The sequence below is a fragment of the Delphinus delphis genome, chromosome 7, assembly GCF_949987515.2.
Source record: "Delphinus delphis chromosome 7, mDelDel1.2, whole genome shotgun sequence".
Classification (NCBI taxonomy): domain Eukaryota; kingdom Metazoa; phylum Chordata; class Mammalia; order Artiodactyla; family Delphinidae; genus Delphinus; species Delphinus delphis.
The window spans coordinates 5,061,219-5,081,534 of NC_082689.1; the positions used below are offsets into that span (position 1 = coordinate 5,061,219).

A 20,316-nucleotide genomic window follows, 5' to 3' on the forward strand; every position below is an offset into this window, starting at 1 on the left:
AGTGAAGGCTCTCCCCGCCGCCCCAAGAGCCCAGAGCAAACTGAGAACAGCAAAGTACGGGCAGCAAGTTAGAGCGTGAGTAGGAACACGCTGGGCGAACCCTTGTCTCGGGGGAAGGACTGTGACACTTCTCAGCCTCACAAACCAGTAAGCACTGACCTCCCGGCTGATGGAGAACCCAGGCTGCTGACGGAGGAAAACACAGGTCCATTACACTTCCATAGAGACTCGCCCCGAAGATGCTGCTCTTGTTTCAATGGGAAGAATGCCATTACGTCCATGACTGTGGGGAGCAGCTCTGATTTTTCTCCTGGTAAAATCTGATCTCTGCTGGTTTAAAATGCGCTCAAGGAACTTATTTCAGCCATCGGGGCTCAAATGAAGACGACATCAATGCAAATCTTCTCCCACTGAGGGCGACCCTCCCCACTACCTGGTGCCCAACGGTGGCCGATTACAGTTTGGGAGCTGGTCCAACTGTCATCAACGGTCCGTGCGCGGACACCGGGCATGGCCTGGGGGCTCCCACACCGCGCTCTGACCCTCTTCCTTTGCCCCACGAGGCTGCTGGCCCACCACACAGCTCTGTCCAGCACTGCATTCTACCCGCCGTCTTATTTTTATCACAACTACTTGAACTTCCCCTCGACTGTTCCCAGAATTGACAGGAAGGGAATCCTTTCCAGGAAAAATCGAATTCGAATCTCAGAAGGAAGTTCTAAATCTTCCCTACTGACGCGTACATTTGAACTGTACCCTTATCAAGGTGCAGGTGGCCTTGTTTTTGTGGCCCAGGGACAAGCCCAGGGCACCTGAGCGAATGGAGGGAATGAATGGCCCAGCCCACGATTCAGAGCATCTCATTAGGGTTTCCCTCCCGCTGCCCACGCATCTCTCTCATCTTCTCTTTCCCAAGATGAAAAACGGTAATTACTTTAGAACCATCTGTTTTCTGAGACTTCACCGAAAATACCAAAATAAGTTCATTTGAAAGCTCTGATTGGAACCCGAGCACCGCCATAAAGATAAAGGCAGCTTGCTGGAGCAAAGGTAATTGGGAGTCACCTGACAACTATTTTAATTACTGCATTTACACCGGGCTCCACTTCCAGCCCTGGCGTTATTTCCATTTTAAATGCTACATTTCTCAATCGCTGCTCGCTTTACGATCAGCAATTTTTTAGGCTGTACACACAAAGGTTGTGATGTTTTATTCGCATTTTCTCATCGCCTACTCATCATGCCCAAATCCACGCTGATGTGGGAGAGTTTTGAGGCGATGTTTTGAGGGGAGCACGAGGTCCTCCAGACACTGTCGTTTCTGAAAACAGGAGAGACGTGCGTCCACGTCTCAGCCGTACCATTTACACTTTAGTTACAGGCCCTCCGTCCGCAGACACCTGTCTCCTCACCCAAAGAAGGAGGTAACAGTACTAAGGACCCTTAAAAACAGGGGTGGATGTAGTGCTGTTTTGTGGATTTTCCAGCCATGGGTTCTTAATTAGACATATGCCACATTCAGGGGCGGGGGATGTCTGTAACATCCTGACAAAAGGTATCTATTAATTGAATTTTCTTTTCAAAACTTAATACAAAGAAGCTCAAAGGTCTTCATGTTTAATTGCAGAATATATCAGAACGGGCAAGACTAAGAAATTTAGCTTTTGTTCAAGTAGTAACTAGTGACTACGTACTATCTCTTGATGCCATTTTTGCTAAGAATCCTAGAAAAGAAGCGATTGGTGGAAATGACCAGCAGGTGGGATAAAGGGGTGGTCATCTTAAGCAGAAAGAAAAAAACTCTTCAGTGAATTTTGGTAATATTTTCAAGAAGGAATTCATTTTTTTAGGTGTGAGGACAAGAAAGGCAACCAGGAGGACTCAGTTAATTAGTAGATACACTGTGGTTACCCAGAGAGACGCCCCTCCCCCTGCCACCGCACCCCTTTAATAGGGGAGAATGTGACTAACCGAGCAATTCACTTAACAGGTCCTCAAGAACCGTTCTTTAATGAATGAGTCGGTGTTATTTAAAAGAACTAAAATTTATGGTGAGTTAATCTGCGTCCAGAACACAGAGGGGGAGAGGTTGTTACAGGAGACTCAGTGCATTCTGGCCTACATCCAGGTGGAACTGGACAGAGCCGTCTCAACACCTTTCCTGGACGGGTGAGGCACAAGCGCCAACCCCAGAAGGGCTCCGAGACCTCCCTGAGGGCAGAGAGGGACCAGCTCGCATCCCTGGGAGGCCTTCTGCTACTTCTTCGCTAGGTATTCTTTTTCAAAATCCTCCCGAGCTAGCCACAGACACATTTCAGTTATTTTGGCCGCCCCCTACAGGGAAGCAATAATGGGAACAATGTCCCCACTCCACAGGTGGGTAAGCTGAGGAAGCGAGATGCTGAACTGTCACGTACGGCGGGAAGATGAAGATGGAGCCCAGTGTTCTGTGGTCCAGCCCAGCATCCATCCCCGGGCCACCCAGGGGCAATGGTTTCTTGGTAATTGACTCAGGAACATCTGAGATTATAATTCACTACCTGTTGAATTCCCAAGCCTATCGGCGGGTAGCGATTCAATACAGCTGTCTTTACGGGATTAAGCAGGAATTTCTCGTCGAGAGAAATCGGAGTTTCTCGGTGTCTCATGTCATTAGTGATGGCTCAGCCTGTCTCATCATGAGCAAAGTTATAAGCAACATCTGGGCTTTTAGATGTTCCATTTACTTCAGCCACCTTCTAAATAGAATAGTTCAATAATTCCACCGGAGTTCTGTGGTTTGTTTTCTAAACCCTGGATGCATCGCTTTAATTCCCTGTTATTTTGAAACAGGTAGAAGGGCTGCTGAACAATAAAATGCAAAATGTAATAAAACTAAGAAAGGAAAATATTCTGAACCCTGGACTCACTCATATTCAAATACTTTTCTAGTCGTCTACAAACTCCCAAATCAGATGCATGGTTTTAAGCATGCCTTTCCCGGTTCTGAAAAGGCTAGTTGGGACACACCAACTGCCAGGCACTGCTAAGGCTGAACATGTAGCTTCTGGCTAGGACCCACCGTGGCCGGTCAGCGTCACGTGGACCTGGGGTTACTGTGGCACCTCCAGGCGACGGACAGGAATCCAGCGTCACGCAGTGAGCGTGCTCATGTACACACACTGCACTCAATAAACGCTGATGGAGGTCAACAGGGGCCAATGCCAATGGTGGGTCTCGGCACCATTTCTCACAGGTGCCTGGCAGAAGTACCAATGCAGCTTCTTGTGCATAAACTATATCAGTTGAATCAATGGAATGGGTTTGGGCTGTGGACCGAAGAGAGAGAAGATGCAGTGGCCGAGGATGGGGTCTCAGTACATTCCATGGACGAAAGAGGCTGGGGAGAGGTGGAGGGAGGGTTGTTGCTCCAGGAGGGGTGGCAGGTGTCACAGAAGGAAAGGTCGACGGGTGAGGGAGGGATGAGCACTGAAAGTGGCCACTGGATTTAGGCAAGAAGGTCACTGGCGAGCTGGTGAGAGACGGAAGGGTGGAGTGGGGTAAGGAGTGGGAAGCAAGAATTAAGGTAAAGCAGCCCTGATCTCGGGGGCCTTCAGAACTGCTGGAAAACGCCAGCAGTCTGACCACCTGGCCCCGGCCTGAGCCTGCTCGGGCCCCTGCAGGCTGGGATCACTCCCCTGGGAAGACCAGACAGCAGACCAGAGCGCTCTGCTGCCTCTGGTCACCGGCGAGCACGCGGTCACCCGCTCCACCCATCAGAGTCCTGCCTTCTCGCCCTCAACCCCACTTAGAGCCACTCCTGTCCTTGTCACACTCTTCACGAGCCCCACGTCCTCCTGGCTGCAGAAAGCCATGTCGCGTGCACCGGCTTCTGGTGGTGCCTCTGCTTCCGGGTGTGCACGTGCCCGGTGGGCATCTGAGCCCCGGGCAGCTCCCTCAGCCCCCTTTCCCAGGCTCCTGCATCACCACGGCAGGCACAGCTGAGACACGGACTTTCCTCCTGCCTTCTCGAGTCACCCGGCCCATTTCCGCCTACAGGAGCTTCCTAGGGCTGCCCTAGCACATCCCCGCAGAACAGACGGCTTGGAATCGGCAGAAACAGGTTCTCTCACAGCTCTGGAGGCCGAGAGTCCCACATCCGTATTGCTTGGCTGAAATCAAGGTGCTGGCAGGGCTGTGCTCTCTCCAGAGGCTCCAGGGAGAACCTGTTTCTTGCTTCCCCAGCTACGGGTGGCCGCTGGCGTGCCTTGGCTCGTGGCTGCATCACTCCGCCTTCGACTCACTCCGCCTTCGACCCCCTCCGCTCCATCCTCACGCGTCACCTCCCCTGCGCATGCACTCAAATCCGTGCCTCCCCCTTACAAGGTAAATGCAACTGCTTTCAGGGCCCGACCAGAACATCCACGGGCCCATCCGAAGACACTTAACCACACCTGTAAAACCCTTTGTGCCTCTTAAGGTACACCCACAGGTTCCAGGGATTAGCACGTGCACATCTTCGGGGGGGCCATTCTTCCGCCAACCACACCATCTCAGGCTGTGGCTCAGACATTCCTCAGCTTTGGAACCCGTCACTTCAAGCGCCATTTTCCTAACACTGATGAGGGAAGTCCACCTAAGGCATGCTTTTCCCCCACATCCACCAGCTTTTCTAATTAGTTTTAATAAAATTCTGAAATGACCACTTGTCCTTCAATTTAAGCTTTTAACTTTTTTTTAGAAGGATTTGTATTTGGACAAATGAATACATGAGATCTAGGAATAGATCTTTATAAAATGTGGCTTAGTTTGGGTCATTTGCCAGAAAGAAAGGGGTCCATAAAATGAGCCTATCTGGTCCTGTATAATTTTTGTCCAGTGTATTTAATGGTATCGATTCCTTTATTTCCCAAGAGGAATCTACACACCAAAGAGACAGACTCTCTTCTTCCAGTCTACCTACCTGGAGGCCCATTTGTAACCACAGTTCACTGGTGATCAGAGATGCAGGAGGGGGGCCCCGACAGGCTAATGTCACAGGCACCGTGAGATGCAGCTGCCCACCCGGACCTCCCGCCCGCCCCCCGCAAGCACCTCTCCCAGGCAGGGCTGGGAACGTCACAGCTGATGGTGCCTGATTTAATGGTCAGAACCTCAGATGCTGTGAGCAGGAGCGGGGCACTCGAGATATTTAGGGAAAGGATCTAGAGAAGGTGAGTCTCCAGACGAGCCTTCTGTCTCCAGGGTTGCTGAATCCAGGCTGGCAGATGCCAGCATAGAAAGGAATGCTGTGAAGTCATAAAGACACAGTGGAAATTAACGCAGAAACCATTCCCAGGTCTTTTTAAAGCAGGTTATTAACAAGGATATAGAATAAAATGCCAATTTTGTTTTAAAAGTATTGAACGACTAGACTGACTAGATGGACATAACAATAAAATGTTGATCGCGAGGCGGTGGGATCACAGGTGATTTTAATTGGCTTTGTTAACAGTTTTGTGTGTTTTTACAAACAAGTGTTATCCTAACCGGAACAACACGAACGTGTAAATACACAGAAATAGGTAACACATGAAATATACATGTGTATTTTCGAGTAAATGGATGTGAACCCGGACTCTGAAAAGCAAAACTCCAGGGAAAGGGTGCGGCCAAGGGACACACGCCCACCCCCAGTGCAAGACTCACTCAGGGAGCCTGGGCTTCGCGCACCCTGACCAGCAGCAAAACTAAGAACAATGAGCTCCGCTTCCCCACTGTTACCTGGCCAGGTGGGCGGGGTCAGCCGCACCTGAGGCTTACTCATGGGATTGGCTCTTTTCCACTCTCCCTCCTTATTTTAGCCATCATATTTATAGCAAGTAAGTTAATGGCATATCACGCTGAGTGATTTCCTCTGGCTATCATCTCATTTCTTCAACGGCCTCCTAACTGTCCCTGTAGCACACAATAGTGTGACCTGCCCAACTAACTGCATTTCTCCAAGGACCATTTAGGGAGAAAGGGCAGGAGACAAAGGACGGGCACTCCCAAAGGGCCCCGAGGAGGGAGACGCCCGGGAAAGCAAGGTGTCCAGGAAAGGAGCCCCTGCTCTGCTCAGTGTCGGATCTGATTTTATGGGCATTTTCACCCACATTTATCTTGAATTACTCGATTCATCAGGGTATTCGTTGAGGATTTCCATCATCAGGGATGTATTTATGAGATCACTGTTCTTCAAACTCCTCTAGCAGTGGCCTTCCTTCTTCCAGAAGAACTTCATCAGGCAACGCCAACAAGGAAAGATTCAGCCGGCTCCTCTGGCTGAGCTGGAGCCTGGCCCCCTGCAGCCCCTGCTCAGAATACGAGGGTTCCCAGGACACTGTCCACCGCCCGCCGACCCTCGAGCCAGCGTGTGTGCATCCCCCGCTCGCTCCTGAGCCAGGCTCACTTTCTGCAGGGCCTGTGGACCCACGCTGGTGCCCTGTGAGTGGTTTAACGCACAAAGTGTGTATTGAATTCAGTGGAAACACCTGCACCTGGGGCCACTGCCCCACCTCCACACGCCCTCCCTCTAATGCTCTCATTTGCAGGGGCTGGTAAAACAGTCTCTGGCTCTAAAAGAAAGTCCGTGAAAGCTGCCCTCCCAGAGGGGCTCTTACGCCTCATGTGGAGGAATTTACCCCACTTCTACCTAACTTCTTGCTCAAAATACCCTGTCCTGTTCCCACTATTCCAAGGACTGAAAACTGTAGAACTCTCCAAATTATATTTTCTTATAAATTCTAAACACTCCATTTGTAAATAACCTATAAAAAAAAATCTATATAGAAGAGGCTGTGACTTGATATACTTCTCACTGGAAGTACCAAACGTGTAATTAGTCCCCTTTTCCAAATAAAGAAACTGAAAATTTTCTGAGCTGAGATGCTACAGTGTCTAATGGAAACGATGCAGTGGGAGAAAATAAAGGGTGAGAGCAAAATACAAATAAATGGAAAGTAACAGGGAGAAGCGATCCACCTTAGGGGGAAAAGAACTAACAGAACAAAACAAAAAAGAAAACAAAACACCACGTCTCGAGAAACTAAAAGATGCGCCCAAGGCAAGTGCAGTCTCTATCAGAGACTCCTTCCTCTCCTGCGCGCCCCCAGCCCGTCACTGCTGGTCCACAGAAGAGGCCACAAGTGCCAGCTCTCCGGAAGGGTCCTCAACACTTCAGGTGCCTAGAAACCAACCACTCGGCACCTGACCACTCTCAGTAATGGTGCTCTCCTGTGCAGAAAAGGACATCCGTGTTTCCCCAAACTGATCCACTCTGTCCCTCCTGCCCGGGGATGTCAGTCTGACTGTTGTTTGTCTCATCACTAAGTACCAGGCAGCATGAAGAGCCCACAGTCTCCCCAAAACAGGGAGAGGCAACAGCTGGCTGCGCAGGGAAGCTGATGGCCAGGGCTCCACCCCAGACACCTGCTTGGCCCGGGCGCTGGTGAGAGCGCGGCCTGTGCTCCACCGCCTGCCTTCCCATCAAGGGTGCAGACCCTAAAGTGGGGAGCCTGGGCTGTCACTCAGGCTGACGGAACTCTTGGTGGCTTCTGTTCAAAGAGAATGGCGGACTAAATAAATCCATTTATTATACTGTATTAAAAAATAAGACTAGTTTGCCAAACTTTCATTGATTCTTCTCTAAAGTTACACGAGAGGCAAAATTAGGAAAAGGGGATCTGGGTCCCTTTAACCACAGACTACATCATTTCATCTCTTTTTATTTTATTCTCCTCCCCATTCCAATGAGTGAATGAAACGTTACTTCTGCGTTCGTGCACTGCTGATCCAGTAACTTCACACACTTTATGGAGTGTATCTTACTACAGGTCTAAATGGCCTCTTAAACCAGAGTGTTCGTTTTATTACGTCTGTATTCCGCACAGTGACAGCAAAAGTTAAAAATATGTGAGAATCATCCTTACGAGCTCTTCCGATGCCCCCTAGTGGCATCTTACTAAATTACAAAATTGAGTACTTTCCTTTTGCTATATTTTCATTGAATCTCAGAGACCCTGTCACAGGTCTCCTTCTATGACGCACATATTCTATCACATAAAGACAACAGTCTGTGTGAATGTGTTTTCATTAGACAGTTTATCCGAAATATTATAATTTATAACTACAGCACTGCATCTAAGCCGACATCCCTCACTGGTGAAATGGCCTTACACACTGTATCAAAAATAATGATCGCTTAAAGGGCATTTTCGTTCACTACCAGGTTTAAAATGTAACCAGCGGCTTTTGAGTATAACATTTTCAGGACAAAGGTAGAACTGTGCAGGCAAGAGACGCAGATCAAATTTCTAGCTTCTGCTTTGCTACTAAGCTTCCTCCCTGGCGGAACCGGCCCCAGGGACCCCGCCTGCTCGTTGGTAAAGTGAGCGGTTGAGCGGGACAGCGTCTCAGGTCCTTCCGGACGTGAAATTCTACAAGCCCGCAGGTCAGGCAAGAAATGAATTTAAATTCAGGAGACACCTGGGTACTTCATTTAATATTGAAATCCTGGTGCATGGATGGGAGTGCTCCCTAACATCTAGGCAACTGCACTGGCGCTCAGTATTTTTTCATTTGGTTTACACACCAAGTTAATTATGAGGGAGTTTCCCGAAATGCCAAAGTCCACAGACAAAACATTCCTCCTTCAACTATGGCTGCACGTGGAGCACAGCTGGCCAGGGTCGGGTCGCAGCGTCCCCTGCAGACAGAGACACGCACAAGCGAAAGAGCCGCACAGCCCTCTAAGGGGGTGGCACCTGGGGCCGGGTGACAGGCTGGCTGGCCAGACCACTCCCGACGAACATGCCTCAGGTTCTCTTTTCTTTTAGGGCTGACTGCTGTTTGTTAATCACATAGTTAAGTACAGGCTTGCAGGTCCCATGTGCACCCACTGAAGGGCATGTGACTGAACACGGCAGCACTTGGGAGACCTGCAGAGACAGAAAATCAGGCAGCACCACCTGTGCTCCCGGCGGCTGACACAGGTGCCCAGGACACGGTGTGAAAAGAGCACATGCTTACGTCTGCTTTCTTCCGTGTTCATAGCAGTGACTCCTGTGGGTTCGCAAATTTTGACATTTCAGACACTTGATAATGAAATAAGAGTTTTATGTTCCCCCAAAGGGAGGATGTGCTTCGAGCATCTGGGAAACATGGGTCGAGATGAAGTTCCAAGCCCAACCCCAGGAGGAGGACCCAGAATGGCAGCCCAGGGACCTGCCCCGCGGCTGCCCTGCTCTGCAGCCCCGTCCCTGCAAGGAAACGAGGGGCAGGACCAAATCCAAGGACCTGGGTGTTCCCTCTGCTTCCCTCAGAGGTCACTTCACACCGGGGGTCTGTCTCCCACGGTGACACAGGCAGCGCTGGTGAGAAAGTCTGAGGGAACACTGCACCTCTGACACCCAGCTGCCGAAGTCACAGCTCTGCACGGCTCTGGGGACCAGGCCCTGGGGACCAGGCTCTGGGCCCGGCTGCCCTCTGGGGAGCTGGGTGCTCAGGGAACCCACCTGGTACACCCGAGAGGGCATGTCTGTGAGAGCAGCAAGGACCCCCTGCTCCCCACGTATCATCCCAGCCAAGAAAATGGCTGCTACCTCCTAACAAATAAGCTTTTTTTAAATTAAGGGACAGACCTACTGAAAGTAATATTTGGAAAAAACCAGAAGTTATGATTATTTTGTCTATAAACAATAAGCACTTTTAAAATGAAAATATCCACAGTGGCCAGAGTGCAGAAAAAGGACACCTGACGGAGGAAACCTGAGTCGATACAGACTCCCCAGAAGGTTAAGGCTATCAAACCACAAGGACCAAAAGCTTTAAAGCTATGCAAGTCGCTGACCAGCAGTCTCAAGTCTGGAGGTGTGTCCTAAAGAAATGATAATGGGGGGCTTCCCTGGTGGCGCAGTGGTTCAGAGTCTGCCTGCCGATGCAGGGGACACGGGTTCGTGCCCCGGTCCGGGAAGATCCCACATGCCGCGGAGCGGCTGGGCCCGTGAGCCATGGCTGCTGGGCCTGTGCGTCCGGAGCCTGTGCTCCGCAGCGGGAGAGGCCACAGCAGTGAGAGGCCCGCGTACCGCAAAAAAAAGGAAAAGAAATGATAACGGGTGGAGATGCAGCTTTAGGCAAAGAGCCAACCACTGAAGCATTAATTCTAAAACAACAAATAAATGGAGGGAGCGGGTCACAAAGTGTCTAACAGAGGACGGGGCCAAAAAGTTGTCACAGCCACTCAAGGAAGGCAGTGTAAAAATCAGAAACTATTTTGTAGAAAAAGTATTTCTGTGAAAAAGGTTGTGAAGCAGAATGCCCGAGAATCCATTTTTCAAACGCATGGGCGTCCGTGTACAGCCCCCTTCCCAGGCCTTAATGATAATAGCCAGCGGGCGGGGGTCTTCCGGGTGGTATTTATTTCCATATTTCATAACCTTTAAAAACCATCTCTCTCTTTTCTTTGGCAAGTCTCACAAAACCCAACTTACTCATCAAAGTTTTTACATCCGTGTCTCTTGTAGACAAACTTACAATCCACTTTTCACAGTTTACTTTTCCCCAAATCAGGGATGATCGCTGACAGAGGTGCTAATGCATCATTCCCCTCCTCACAAAATGTCCAATGGCTCTGCACTAAATGCACAAACCAGCCCCAGACTCCAGAGCCTGGTCTTTGGGGGACCCACCATCTGCTCCAACCCTGGCTCCCCCACTCACTCTTGGAGCCAGTGTCCGGCCAGGTTCACCTGGCGAGCGGCATGTAAAAAACACCCAAGTCCACGGAGAGAAGCTATGCTTTCTCGTATGAGAGCATCTCACAACTAACTAAAAGTCAACCTCCTTTGAGGATTACTTTTGTCTTTCACGAACAGAACCAATTTGGTGCTGCTAACCTAGTGGGTAGTGGGTAGTTCCTCAATGAGTATAGGTTACTCAAAATCTGGCTATGTCAGAAAACAGACTTGTGGTTGCCAAGGGGGAGGGCAGTGGGGGGAGGGATGGAGGGGGAGGTTGGGATTAGCAGATGTGAGCTATTATATACAGAATCGATAAACAACAAGGTCCTTCTGTATAGCACAGGGAACTATATTCAATATCCTATGATAAGCCATAATGGAAAAGAACATAAAGAAAAGTGTGTGTGTGTATACATATAACCGAATATATATATATATAACTGAATACATATATAACTGAATCACTTTGCAGAAATTAAACAACATTGTAAATCAGCCACACTTCAATGAAAAAAAATCTGGCTATGTCCTATAAGGGAAAAAAATGTTATAAAATAAACAGAAGACTCCAAAATAACTTGGAAACATCAGCTACAGATCGTAACAATCTCTCACTATCCTAATTAAGTAACATCTTCATATTCGTTTGATCAGAGACTCTGTGGAGGGTTAAATAGGTCAAAAAATACATCACCGTTTAATCATCTTAAAAACATTAGAAAGAGCAGAATGCCGTGGCATTAAGAACTGATTAGGAACAAAAATAAAAGCCATTTGTATGCATTAATGATACATCAAGCTAATTCAAGCTGGCTGAAGTCATTAAGAGGAATCCTGGGGCAAAACACAGCTCTGATGCCACAGCGCGGCAAAGTATTGAAAGAACCATTTTCTATGGCACTGATACAATTAATTCTCTGAGCAAAAGATAGGCTCTTAACGCGAAAATCAAAACACAGCACATTTACTAACAGTGTGTTTAATGGCCTCGTGTTGGTAGTGTGAGAGTTAACTCAGGCATTTCTGTGCACTTACACGAACACTGGGACCCACTCAATGCTCCCAGGGGAAGCACAGCATGACAAGTCCAGGCTCAGGGTAAGAAAATGCCAGGGAAGATCCAAGCCTCTATCAACACAACATCCCACGACACCATGAGATAGAAGGTGGCTCACTGTCTCTCGCTGTTTATAGTATCATCAATCTTGATAAAGATTTTCAGATGACTTCTATGTTATTTTTTAAAAGAATTAAAATGCCTCTCCTTGTAATGGTTCCTTCTACTCACATCAGAAACCAGTTTAAGAATTATCATTTCACACCTGATTCCGTATTGTTATGTTAAGGCCAGTACCTGCAGTCTGTGGAGTATGAACCACACTGATAATTTAGAAATTCCCCCCTACCTAAAAATTGTCATTTTGGGTAAGTGATTTTAAGCAAATCAGTCAATATTCCAAGGAGATAATTCCTCTTTGAAAGGAATTATCAGTGGACCTCTGGGTCCACTGAACATGATGGGAGATAAATTCTTAAAAAGGGCAACTTCTAAGCAAAGAGACTCCAAATGAGGAACGAGCTGATTTCATACTGGTGACAATAATCATGTTTTAAAACACTTGAGTTATTCAAGGTTCATCACCTCTCAGCCCCGGATTGCTCAGTGCAGCCCAGTCACTGGTCTCACCTTGATACATTCCCTACCTGTTCACCGTGTTTGGAAGACCTGGTTGCAGATCACGTGCCACACGCACCGGGCTCCCCACCCCTAAGAACTTTTGAGCTCAAAGATTTTTTTCTAAGAACAGTAAAGTAACTCAAAAGTTCTTCTGTTTTTCTTTTGTTTTTGTTTCCTCTGAGAATACAGTTTACTACACCAAGTGTTGCTATGTTACTTCTGGCATTCATTCATTACTTCGATGTGTGATTTAACTCTGTTACAGAGAAAGCTTCCCTGGTTAAGAAATTCACTGCATTTGAAAATGCATATATAAGCGGTACTGACAATGTCATGTTTCATAAAAATAGTTACTATAAATCATTTACACACTTCCTCACCCAAACATACACGAGGGTTACAGCACAAGGAGAACCACCTCCCCAAGCCTACACATCCCTAATCACTCCACGCCCCCTCCACTCACAGGCTCATCAAAAGTCTACTTAGCGCTCGGGATATTTTCAGTTTGGTGAGAGATGATCCGCGATGGGCCAGGTATGGCTTTTTTGGAAACAACTTGCAGATTCTAATTTCCAGGGAATGAGACCATGTTAAAAGCTACCAGGCAGTGACAGCCAAAGACACCTGTGGTTAATGATGACATCAGGGCAGCTGCAAAACCAGGGTGAAGACCGCCTTGTAAGACTTAACCAGTTAACTTGAGAGGAACCTGATGACTGTTTTCCTTTTCTTTTGTCCCCCACCTTAGCATCACCACGTGAGTGCTACGTAAGACTTAGGTAGGTAACTTTTTTCACGTCATCCCTGTTCTTGGGAAGTTTTAAACTAGTAAAAACCTTTAAAAAGTGTAATTTAAGCAGCTGAACCTTTTTTGCCCCATCCTAATACACACTAACCAACCATCTGTCCCAGGAAGTCCTGCGCATACAACTTTCCACTGCAAAGAGGGCAGTGAGAGTGGGCGGGGTGGGTGTGGGCACAGTGACAGTGATGGGCACAGAGGTGCAGTGAAAACAGGAAACGGACACACGGGCCCAACACCAGCCGAACGATGTGACTTCAGGAAGCCAACCGCTCAGAGAACGTGGCCCCCCACTACAAGTCAGGCCTCGTAAGATCTACTACCTTACACAGTAAGCCCTTAGCTTAAACTGCGACATAAACATTAGTCATCATCATAAATGATAAAAAATACATATTAACAGATACTCAATGACACTTAATGACTTAGTTCACCTTTTCAGTATATATTAAATGCCAAATGGACACACATGGCTTGCTTTTGAACATGAAAAATCTTATCTTTGAAAGTACTCTTTTGGAAAAGAAAACATATATATAAATAACAATAAATTGGCTCCAATCTGATCTCTAACATAATAAAAATAGGAGAAAAACAACAGCAACACTACAGATAACAACATAGGCCACCCCGCCGGTGAAAAGTAAGCTGGTTCCAGGAAAGAATGGAATAGGCCTGACACATCCCTCAGCAGGAGGAACAGAAGACTGTGATGTAAGCAAGACAAGACGGTGCCAGATGGGGCCTCCCTGGCGGCGCAGTGGTTGAGAGTCCGCCTGCCGATGCAGGGGACGCGGGTTCGTGCCCCGGTCCAGGAAGATCCCATATGCCGCGGAGCGGCTGGGCCCGTGAGCCATGGCCACTGAGCCTGCGCGTCCGGAGCCTGTGCTCCGCAACGGGAGAAGCCACAGCAGTGAGAGGCCCGCGTACCGCAAAAAAAAAAAAAAAAAAAAAAAACCCAAAACGGTGCCAGATGATGCCACACTGGGGAGAAAAGCCCAGAAGACTGCTTACACTTAATGATGCCCTAACACATGCAATTAGGTTCCACCAACTGGGCTCATTAACACAGCTACCCCTGTACTGGACACTCCTGTAATTAGGGCCAAGCAGCTGCAGACGTTTCACGTGAAAGGGGATTCTCTGTACATCAGGGTTTCAGTCTTTGGAAGCAAAGGCTGGAAAGCACACTGACGCTGCGTGCGGCACCACGGGACCCGGGCAGGTGTGCGATCTCTCGGGGCTCGGGCCTCGGCATGAGGGAGCTGACCCCCAGCAGGCGTGAAACCCAAGTAGAACAGCTTCTGCGAAAGCATTTTCCAGAATGTTGACTGCAGCACACATCTGAAGAGCTGGGGTGGGATGAACTGGGAGATTGGGATTGACATATATACACCACCGTGTATAGAACAGATAGCTGAGGGGAACCTGCTGTATAGCGCAGGGAGCTCAGCTAGGTGCTCTGTGGTGACCCGGATGGGTGGGACCGGGAGGCGGGGTGGGAGGGAGGTCCAAGAGGGAGGGGATATAGGGATGTACGTATACACAGAGCTGATTCACTTCGTTGTACAGCAGAAACTAACGTAACACTGTAAAGCAACTATACCCCAATAAAAATAAAAAAAAGAAAGAAAGAAAGAGCTGGGTGATGGTGTCGCAAGACTGCCGTGAGTCTTCCTAGGAGGGGGGCTGCTATAGATAAACGTCCACCCCCAGGACAGCTGGAGGGAACCCTCAGTAAAGCAGAAGGTCTAGCAAGAGGCAGACAGCGACCTTCAAATGCCACTGCCCAGCTTTGCCAACCACACGTACCTAAAACTAAATCGTTTCTGTTGATATAAATAAAGCAGACCCGTCCTAGAGCAGAAGGTCTCCCACGTGAGATGACGGAACCACCCCTGACAAACAACCCAGCGACAAAATCCAGCAGCCCTGGGCGGAATGAAGCAGGATGGCAATCTGCAATGCGTCTACATCTTGGTCTATACGGATCTTGAGCTGGTCCACCAATTACTGTCAGAGCAGAATCTTGCAGGTAGGTTTCCTACTGTTCAGTGAATAGAAGCTTAAGAAGTTAAACCTTTAGTGGGGAGTATGCCTTAATGTGTACAATAGGATGCTCTGAGTCAGGATTTAACAAATGACTGCAACTTTAGAATGTATGTGCAAGAATATTAAATTCTGCGTACAACTGATGCTGGGAGGGATAACACAACATCCTATACGTAAAACAATACTGTTTACGATTCACAGAAATCTGCATCAACTCATGCTGGGGGCGGGGGAGGGAAGGAGGGAGGGGAAGGGCATAAAGCAGCTTAGATAAGGGAAAGACAAGATGGTGTTCTGTACCACCAGCTGGTTCTACGTCACATTCCGTATAAAGGGAAGCCACTCTTCTTTAGGTATCAGAGATCTTTAAAATATGCAAGCCAGATGCCATAATTTAAAGATTATAAAATATACCGCCAAAATCTTAGAGGTCCATCAGCTCTCTTCCACGAAACGCCAAAACAAACAAACGGATCCTCCCTCATCCCTAGGCTGAGATAACTGTTCTGTGACACAAATCACTATGCTCATCACACGTCCATGACACACCACTGCCACTCTCGGCAAGACAAGCTACAAACACGGACACCCGATATAAGGTGAGATATTTAAAAGTGTTCAAAGAGTGACTAAAATCCACAATTTCCAAAACCCAACCCCAGGAAACTAAAATCATGGCTGCTCTATCGTGAAGACTTTCTTGCCCCCAAGACGGCGCATGTAACCCTCCAAGGGGCACTTTCACCACCCACACCAATGACTTTTCACTACCTTTAAGCTCTGCTTGGTCTTCTGAGGGAAGAATTCACTTTTGTCGTTAAGCCGTGTTTATTTTAGCTCATCACTGAACGTCTCGCTTGAAAACTCCCACCAGCAACACCACCTTCCTTTACCTGCCCAGAGGCTGAACTAGAACACCATGAAAGACGTGCTCACTGCAAGGGCTCTGGCCACTCAAACCTGGTTCCTTTATAGAAAGTGACACTTTTCTTTTTTTAAGAAAAAGGAAGAAAAAAAAAATTACAGCACCAGAGAAACGATACCTGCCGAGAATGAACTTTATTTGCTGCAATCCTGTTTCTGCATGTATCCAGGCCCTAATCTGGACAAATGACCAGGGACTTTCAAAACACTGAATGCCAAACACAGAAGTCACTGTAATATTAAAAATACAACAGCCTGCAGTTCCTCTCCCAGACATGCCAGGGGCAAACAAAACAGCACAGAACGGGACTGAGAGACATGGGGTGGGCCCCGGGCAGCCCACAGGGCCCCAGAACGCCCCGAGGGCCCTTCGGGGAACCCAGACAAACAGATGGGCAACCAGGCCCCAAGCCAGCTTCAGCTGCCCAGATTAAGTAAAAAGCAACGAGTGTATTAATTCTCAAAAGGCGAATCTGACTTACAGGAAGCCCCTGTGCAGGCCAGATCTTTCTTCTCCACAAGCTACACAAACTAAGAAGCAGAGGGTGACCCCAGGCTGTCAAGCAGGGGCGACGGAAAGCACCCTAGTCCGGCACTACCTCTTCTCCGCCCCCAGGCAAGATGTCGCCTGCATTTCTGGGTGACTGTTCTAAGTTTATCTTCCCTGCTGGACTTTCACTTCACCAGGACGGGGGCCCTGACTGTGCTTCCAGGCATGAGGAAGGCTGGGGCTCAACTAAGGGAATGAATGAACGAACGCAACAACCAACCTGCTTCGCTTCCTCCTGATACCGAGAAGCGAACAGAGAACCTCCCTCCTGAATCACCTTCCAGGAGATATGTGACGACACCAGCAAAACCATCCTGTTTCTCCACTATTTTCACATTCTGTCTTCTGTGTTAGGACACTTAGAGAAGCAAAGACTAAGGCCCCTGGTCTCGTACAAAGCAGAGCTGGGCAGCCAGTCGATCGGGAGCTCGGCCTGCAAGAGCAGGGGGAGGTCGGAGCTGGGGTAACACACCGGGTCTGGATGCTTCTTTGATCGATAAGCTAATGGTTACACAGAAGTCACATGCTTTTTAAAAAATTTTTCTACCATGCAAAGATATAAAAAGTACACAAATAAAAGTAAGCCCTAGGGCATAGAGAAAGCCCTCAAGTCAAAAAAAGAAACCCAGATATACCCAGCCCGTGAGTGGGCAGTGAACCTGTGCAGTGAGTGTACCCTGCCCCCAGCCTGCCCCGGGTATGTGGGCAGGACCCAGATGCTCTGTTTTAGTGACAAAATGGTTAAGGCTCTAGGTTCCCGGCTCCCAAGACTGGGGTCCAATCCACGCGAGTACCTGTGGTCAAGGTACCTGACCTTTCTGAGCCCTGAGTTCTTTAGCTATAAACCTTCCAAGTTGGTTTTTTTTTCTTTTCTTCCCTTGAAGATTAAAATGGATGGTTATTGCTAATGATTTCCAAGTACTGAGTATATTCCCCATTCGGTGAGCCACTACTTTCACCAGTAACAATTCATGAGTTTACGATTAACAAATAAAAAGGTTTACCATCTAATTACCACAGAAAATATGCAGAGTAACCGCAATCTTATTTTAGAAACTTAACCTTCACGTAAATAGAAATATTTTAAGAATAAAATCACAACAGTCACAGAAGTTGCAGTATCATGCAGACTTTGTACAATCCAAATACTCAATGGGACTGTATCGTTTCTAAAGTAATAACAAAATGTTCTGGAAATCTCGCAAGCCTGTGAAAGCTCACACTTGGAGTGTAATATGGTTCACCTGTGGAATCACTGAGGAGCCGTCACAGCAAGGAAACACTGGTATTTTAACCAATGACTTTCGGAAAGGTCCTTCCTCACGCTCCCCTTGCCAGCTCCCAGCTTGAGGATGACAGGGAAGCAGCCCCTGCACACTGGCCCCTGCCCACTGCCTCGGATCCCCTGGGTGCTGGGCAGGGAAGCTCCATACCTCGTCATCCCTGAGCACTAGTTAGTTTACTATGTGTAGGAGGAGTTCATTTATTTATGGGAAGTTCACATTTGCAAACCTCCATCAACGTACAAGGAAAGCAATCACTGTGGAGAAGAAAATCATCCACACAACTACATGCCAATCCTCTACGTCAGGGATGGGCAGACTTTCTGTAAAAGGCCACAGAGTATCTCAGGCTTTCTTGGCCAAAAGGTCCCGCTGGAACCACTCAACTCTGTGGCAACACCCAAGAGCAGCCCAGCCCACCCCTCCCGCAGCCTGTAAACAGAAAAGTCTGTTTATAGAAACAGGCTGTTGGCCAGGTTTGGCCCCTGGGCCCTAGTTTGCAGACCTTTCATCTGTTAATACTCCACTTTAACCATCACAGGGGTTTCCACTATTGGGGCAAACGGCGACCTCGCCCACTGGAGCCCACCGCTCGGGAGAGCCCCACAGGCTTCCTTGCGTCATCCTTCACGGTGTCACTAACGTTCAAGGGCTGCAGATACTGGCCCTGAACGGCTTTTAAGTGGGGTCTGCTCCCGAGCACGGGTGGGCAGGGCCCGAGGAGGCCCACGTAAATGTGCGGTAAAGGACAAAGGGGGCGCAGAGCCCTGGGGACTGGGGGCTGAGCTGGGAGGGGAATGTGACGTATAGGGACTAAATAGGATAAATGTACTGAAAGATAGAAAAGGCTGATAATTATCCGGGAGGCGGATAAGAGGAAAGAGATGGCAAGCTTAGAAAAGGAACTGGCTGCTAAGGAAAGTGGAAGAAAATGCAAAGTTAAAAAATGGACACAATCTTTGAAATTTAATAAAATGGCGAGAGTGTGCAATTCCTATAACTTTCTCTGAAAGCTCGTTTGGACATTTAAAAAAAAGCATAACCTGCCCGGTTTGGGGAAGTGCTGGGAGCACCCCATCATTACTACTCTTCCTGGCATTAACAGTCTCCCCAGGGCAAGGCCTCCACGACCCCAGGAGCAAGGGCGGCCTCCAAGGAGACCGAGCCTGGCTGCCCTGCTCAGCCCCCAACAAGCCCCGGCACAGAGCTGGGGATGCAGAGGTAGGTCTAAACCAGATTAACCCAGAAGAGGAGGGGGCCTAGGATTCCCATGACGCCCATCAGAAACAGAACCCTCTGCCGGGAGCATCCTTCTCCCGCGTCTTTGATGCTAACCTACCCCAGACCCTCCCCGACCCCACTAGACCAAAGACCACCTTCCCCGCTACAGACCCCACCCCCCCGCCTCCCTCTCATCCCCACCTGCTCTCTCCCCCGCCCTCCAGGCCTGACGTCTGCCATCACAGTTGTGTACGGGGGGGACCTCTGCTCCACCAGGAGAATTTCCCACCTGAGGGGTGGCTGTCCTGGAGGTGAGGGATCAAGAAGGAGGCAAAGACACAATTCCCAAATGCTGGCGCTCACTTCCAGCCAGCGGCCCTAAGGCGTACTTACTTCTGGCCAAACTTGACTCTCTCTCTTTTCTGCTTTCTCTCCTCCAAACCCAGCATGAAATATTTAAACCTTTTTTTTTAAAATGGGGCTGAATAAACAGTGAGCACCTACAGTGAAGCAGAAATGATGCGTGTGTACGTATGACACGTCCTGTGCGTAAATAACCATTTGAGAAATGCTTCATCCTGTGCAGAAAGAGGTCACCAATGGTACACACAGGACTGTTTCAGGGTGGACGCTCAGCGCACCCCCTGAACGCGACCCGGGGCTGAGGGTCCCCCTCCCTGTAGGGAGCGCTCGGGGTCACGTCATCCGCGTGGACCAGTGACCGGTGTGAGGTGAATGGATGCTGCAGGCACAGCACGAGTATTTACCGTCCTGGAAGACCCTCTCCACGTTCAGCCCGTACGTGGCGCACGTCTCGTAGTACGTGCACCTCTTGAGGTCGCTGGAGAGCTTCCGCGCCCTGGCGTCGTCGATGACCCGCGGGTTGGTGGAGCTGATGGCATCTGCAACAGACCGACAAGAAGCGGCGACATGGTGACCACGAGCGGCCTGGGGACGTCCCACCACTCACGGCCCCCAGGAGCTCAAAACCTGCCCCACGCTCAGCACTGCTGGGATTCTTTTCAGGACCTGGAGTTTTCAAAACACCGTTTATCTCCAACATAATC

The 20,316-nt window shown here is 48.8% G+C and overlaps 1 protein-coding gene across 7 annotated transcripts in view; it reads right to left on the reverse strand.

Moving 5' to 3' along the window:
• AGAP1 (ArfGAP with GTPase domain, ankyrin repeat and PH domain 1) overlaps positions 1 to 20,316 on the reverse strand; it is a 557,152-nt gene that overhangs the window by 312,551 nt on the left and 224,285 nt on the right. For all 7 annotated transcript variants that reach the window (XM_060015879.1, XM_060015878.1, XM_060015876.1 and 4 more), the window contains one exon: positions 20,017 to 20,151. In XM_060015879.1, the coding sequence (XP_059871862.1) occupies positions 20,017 to 20,151 (135 nt within the window). The remainder of the gene's footprint in view (positions 1 to 20,016; positions 20,152 to 20,316) is intronic.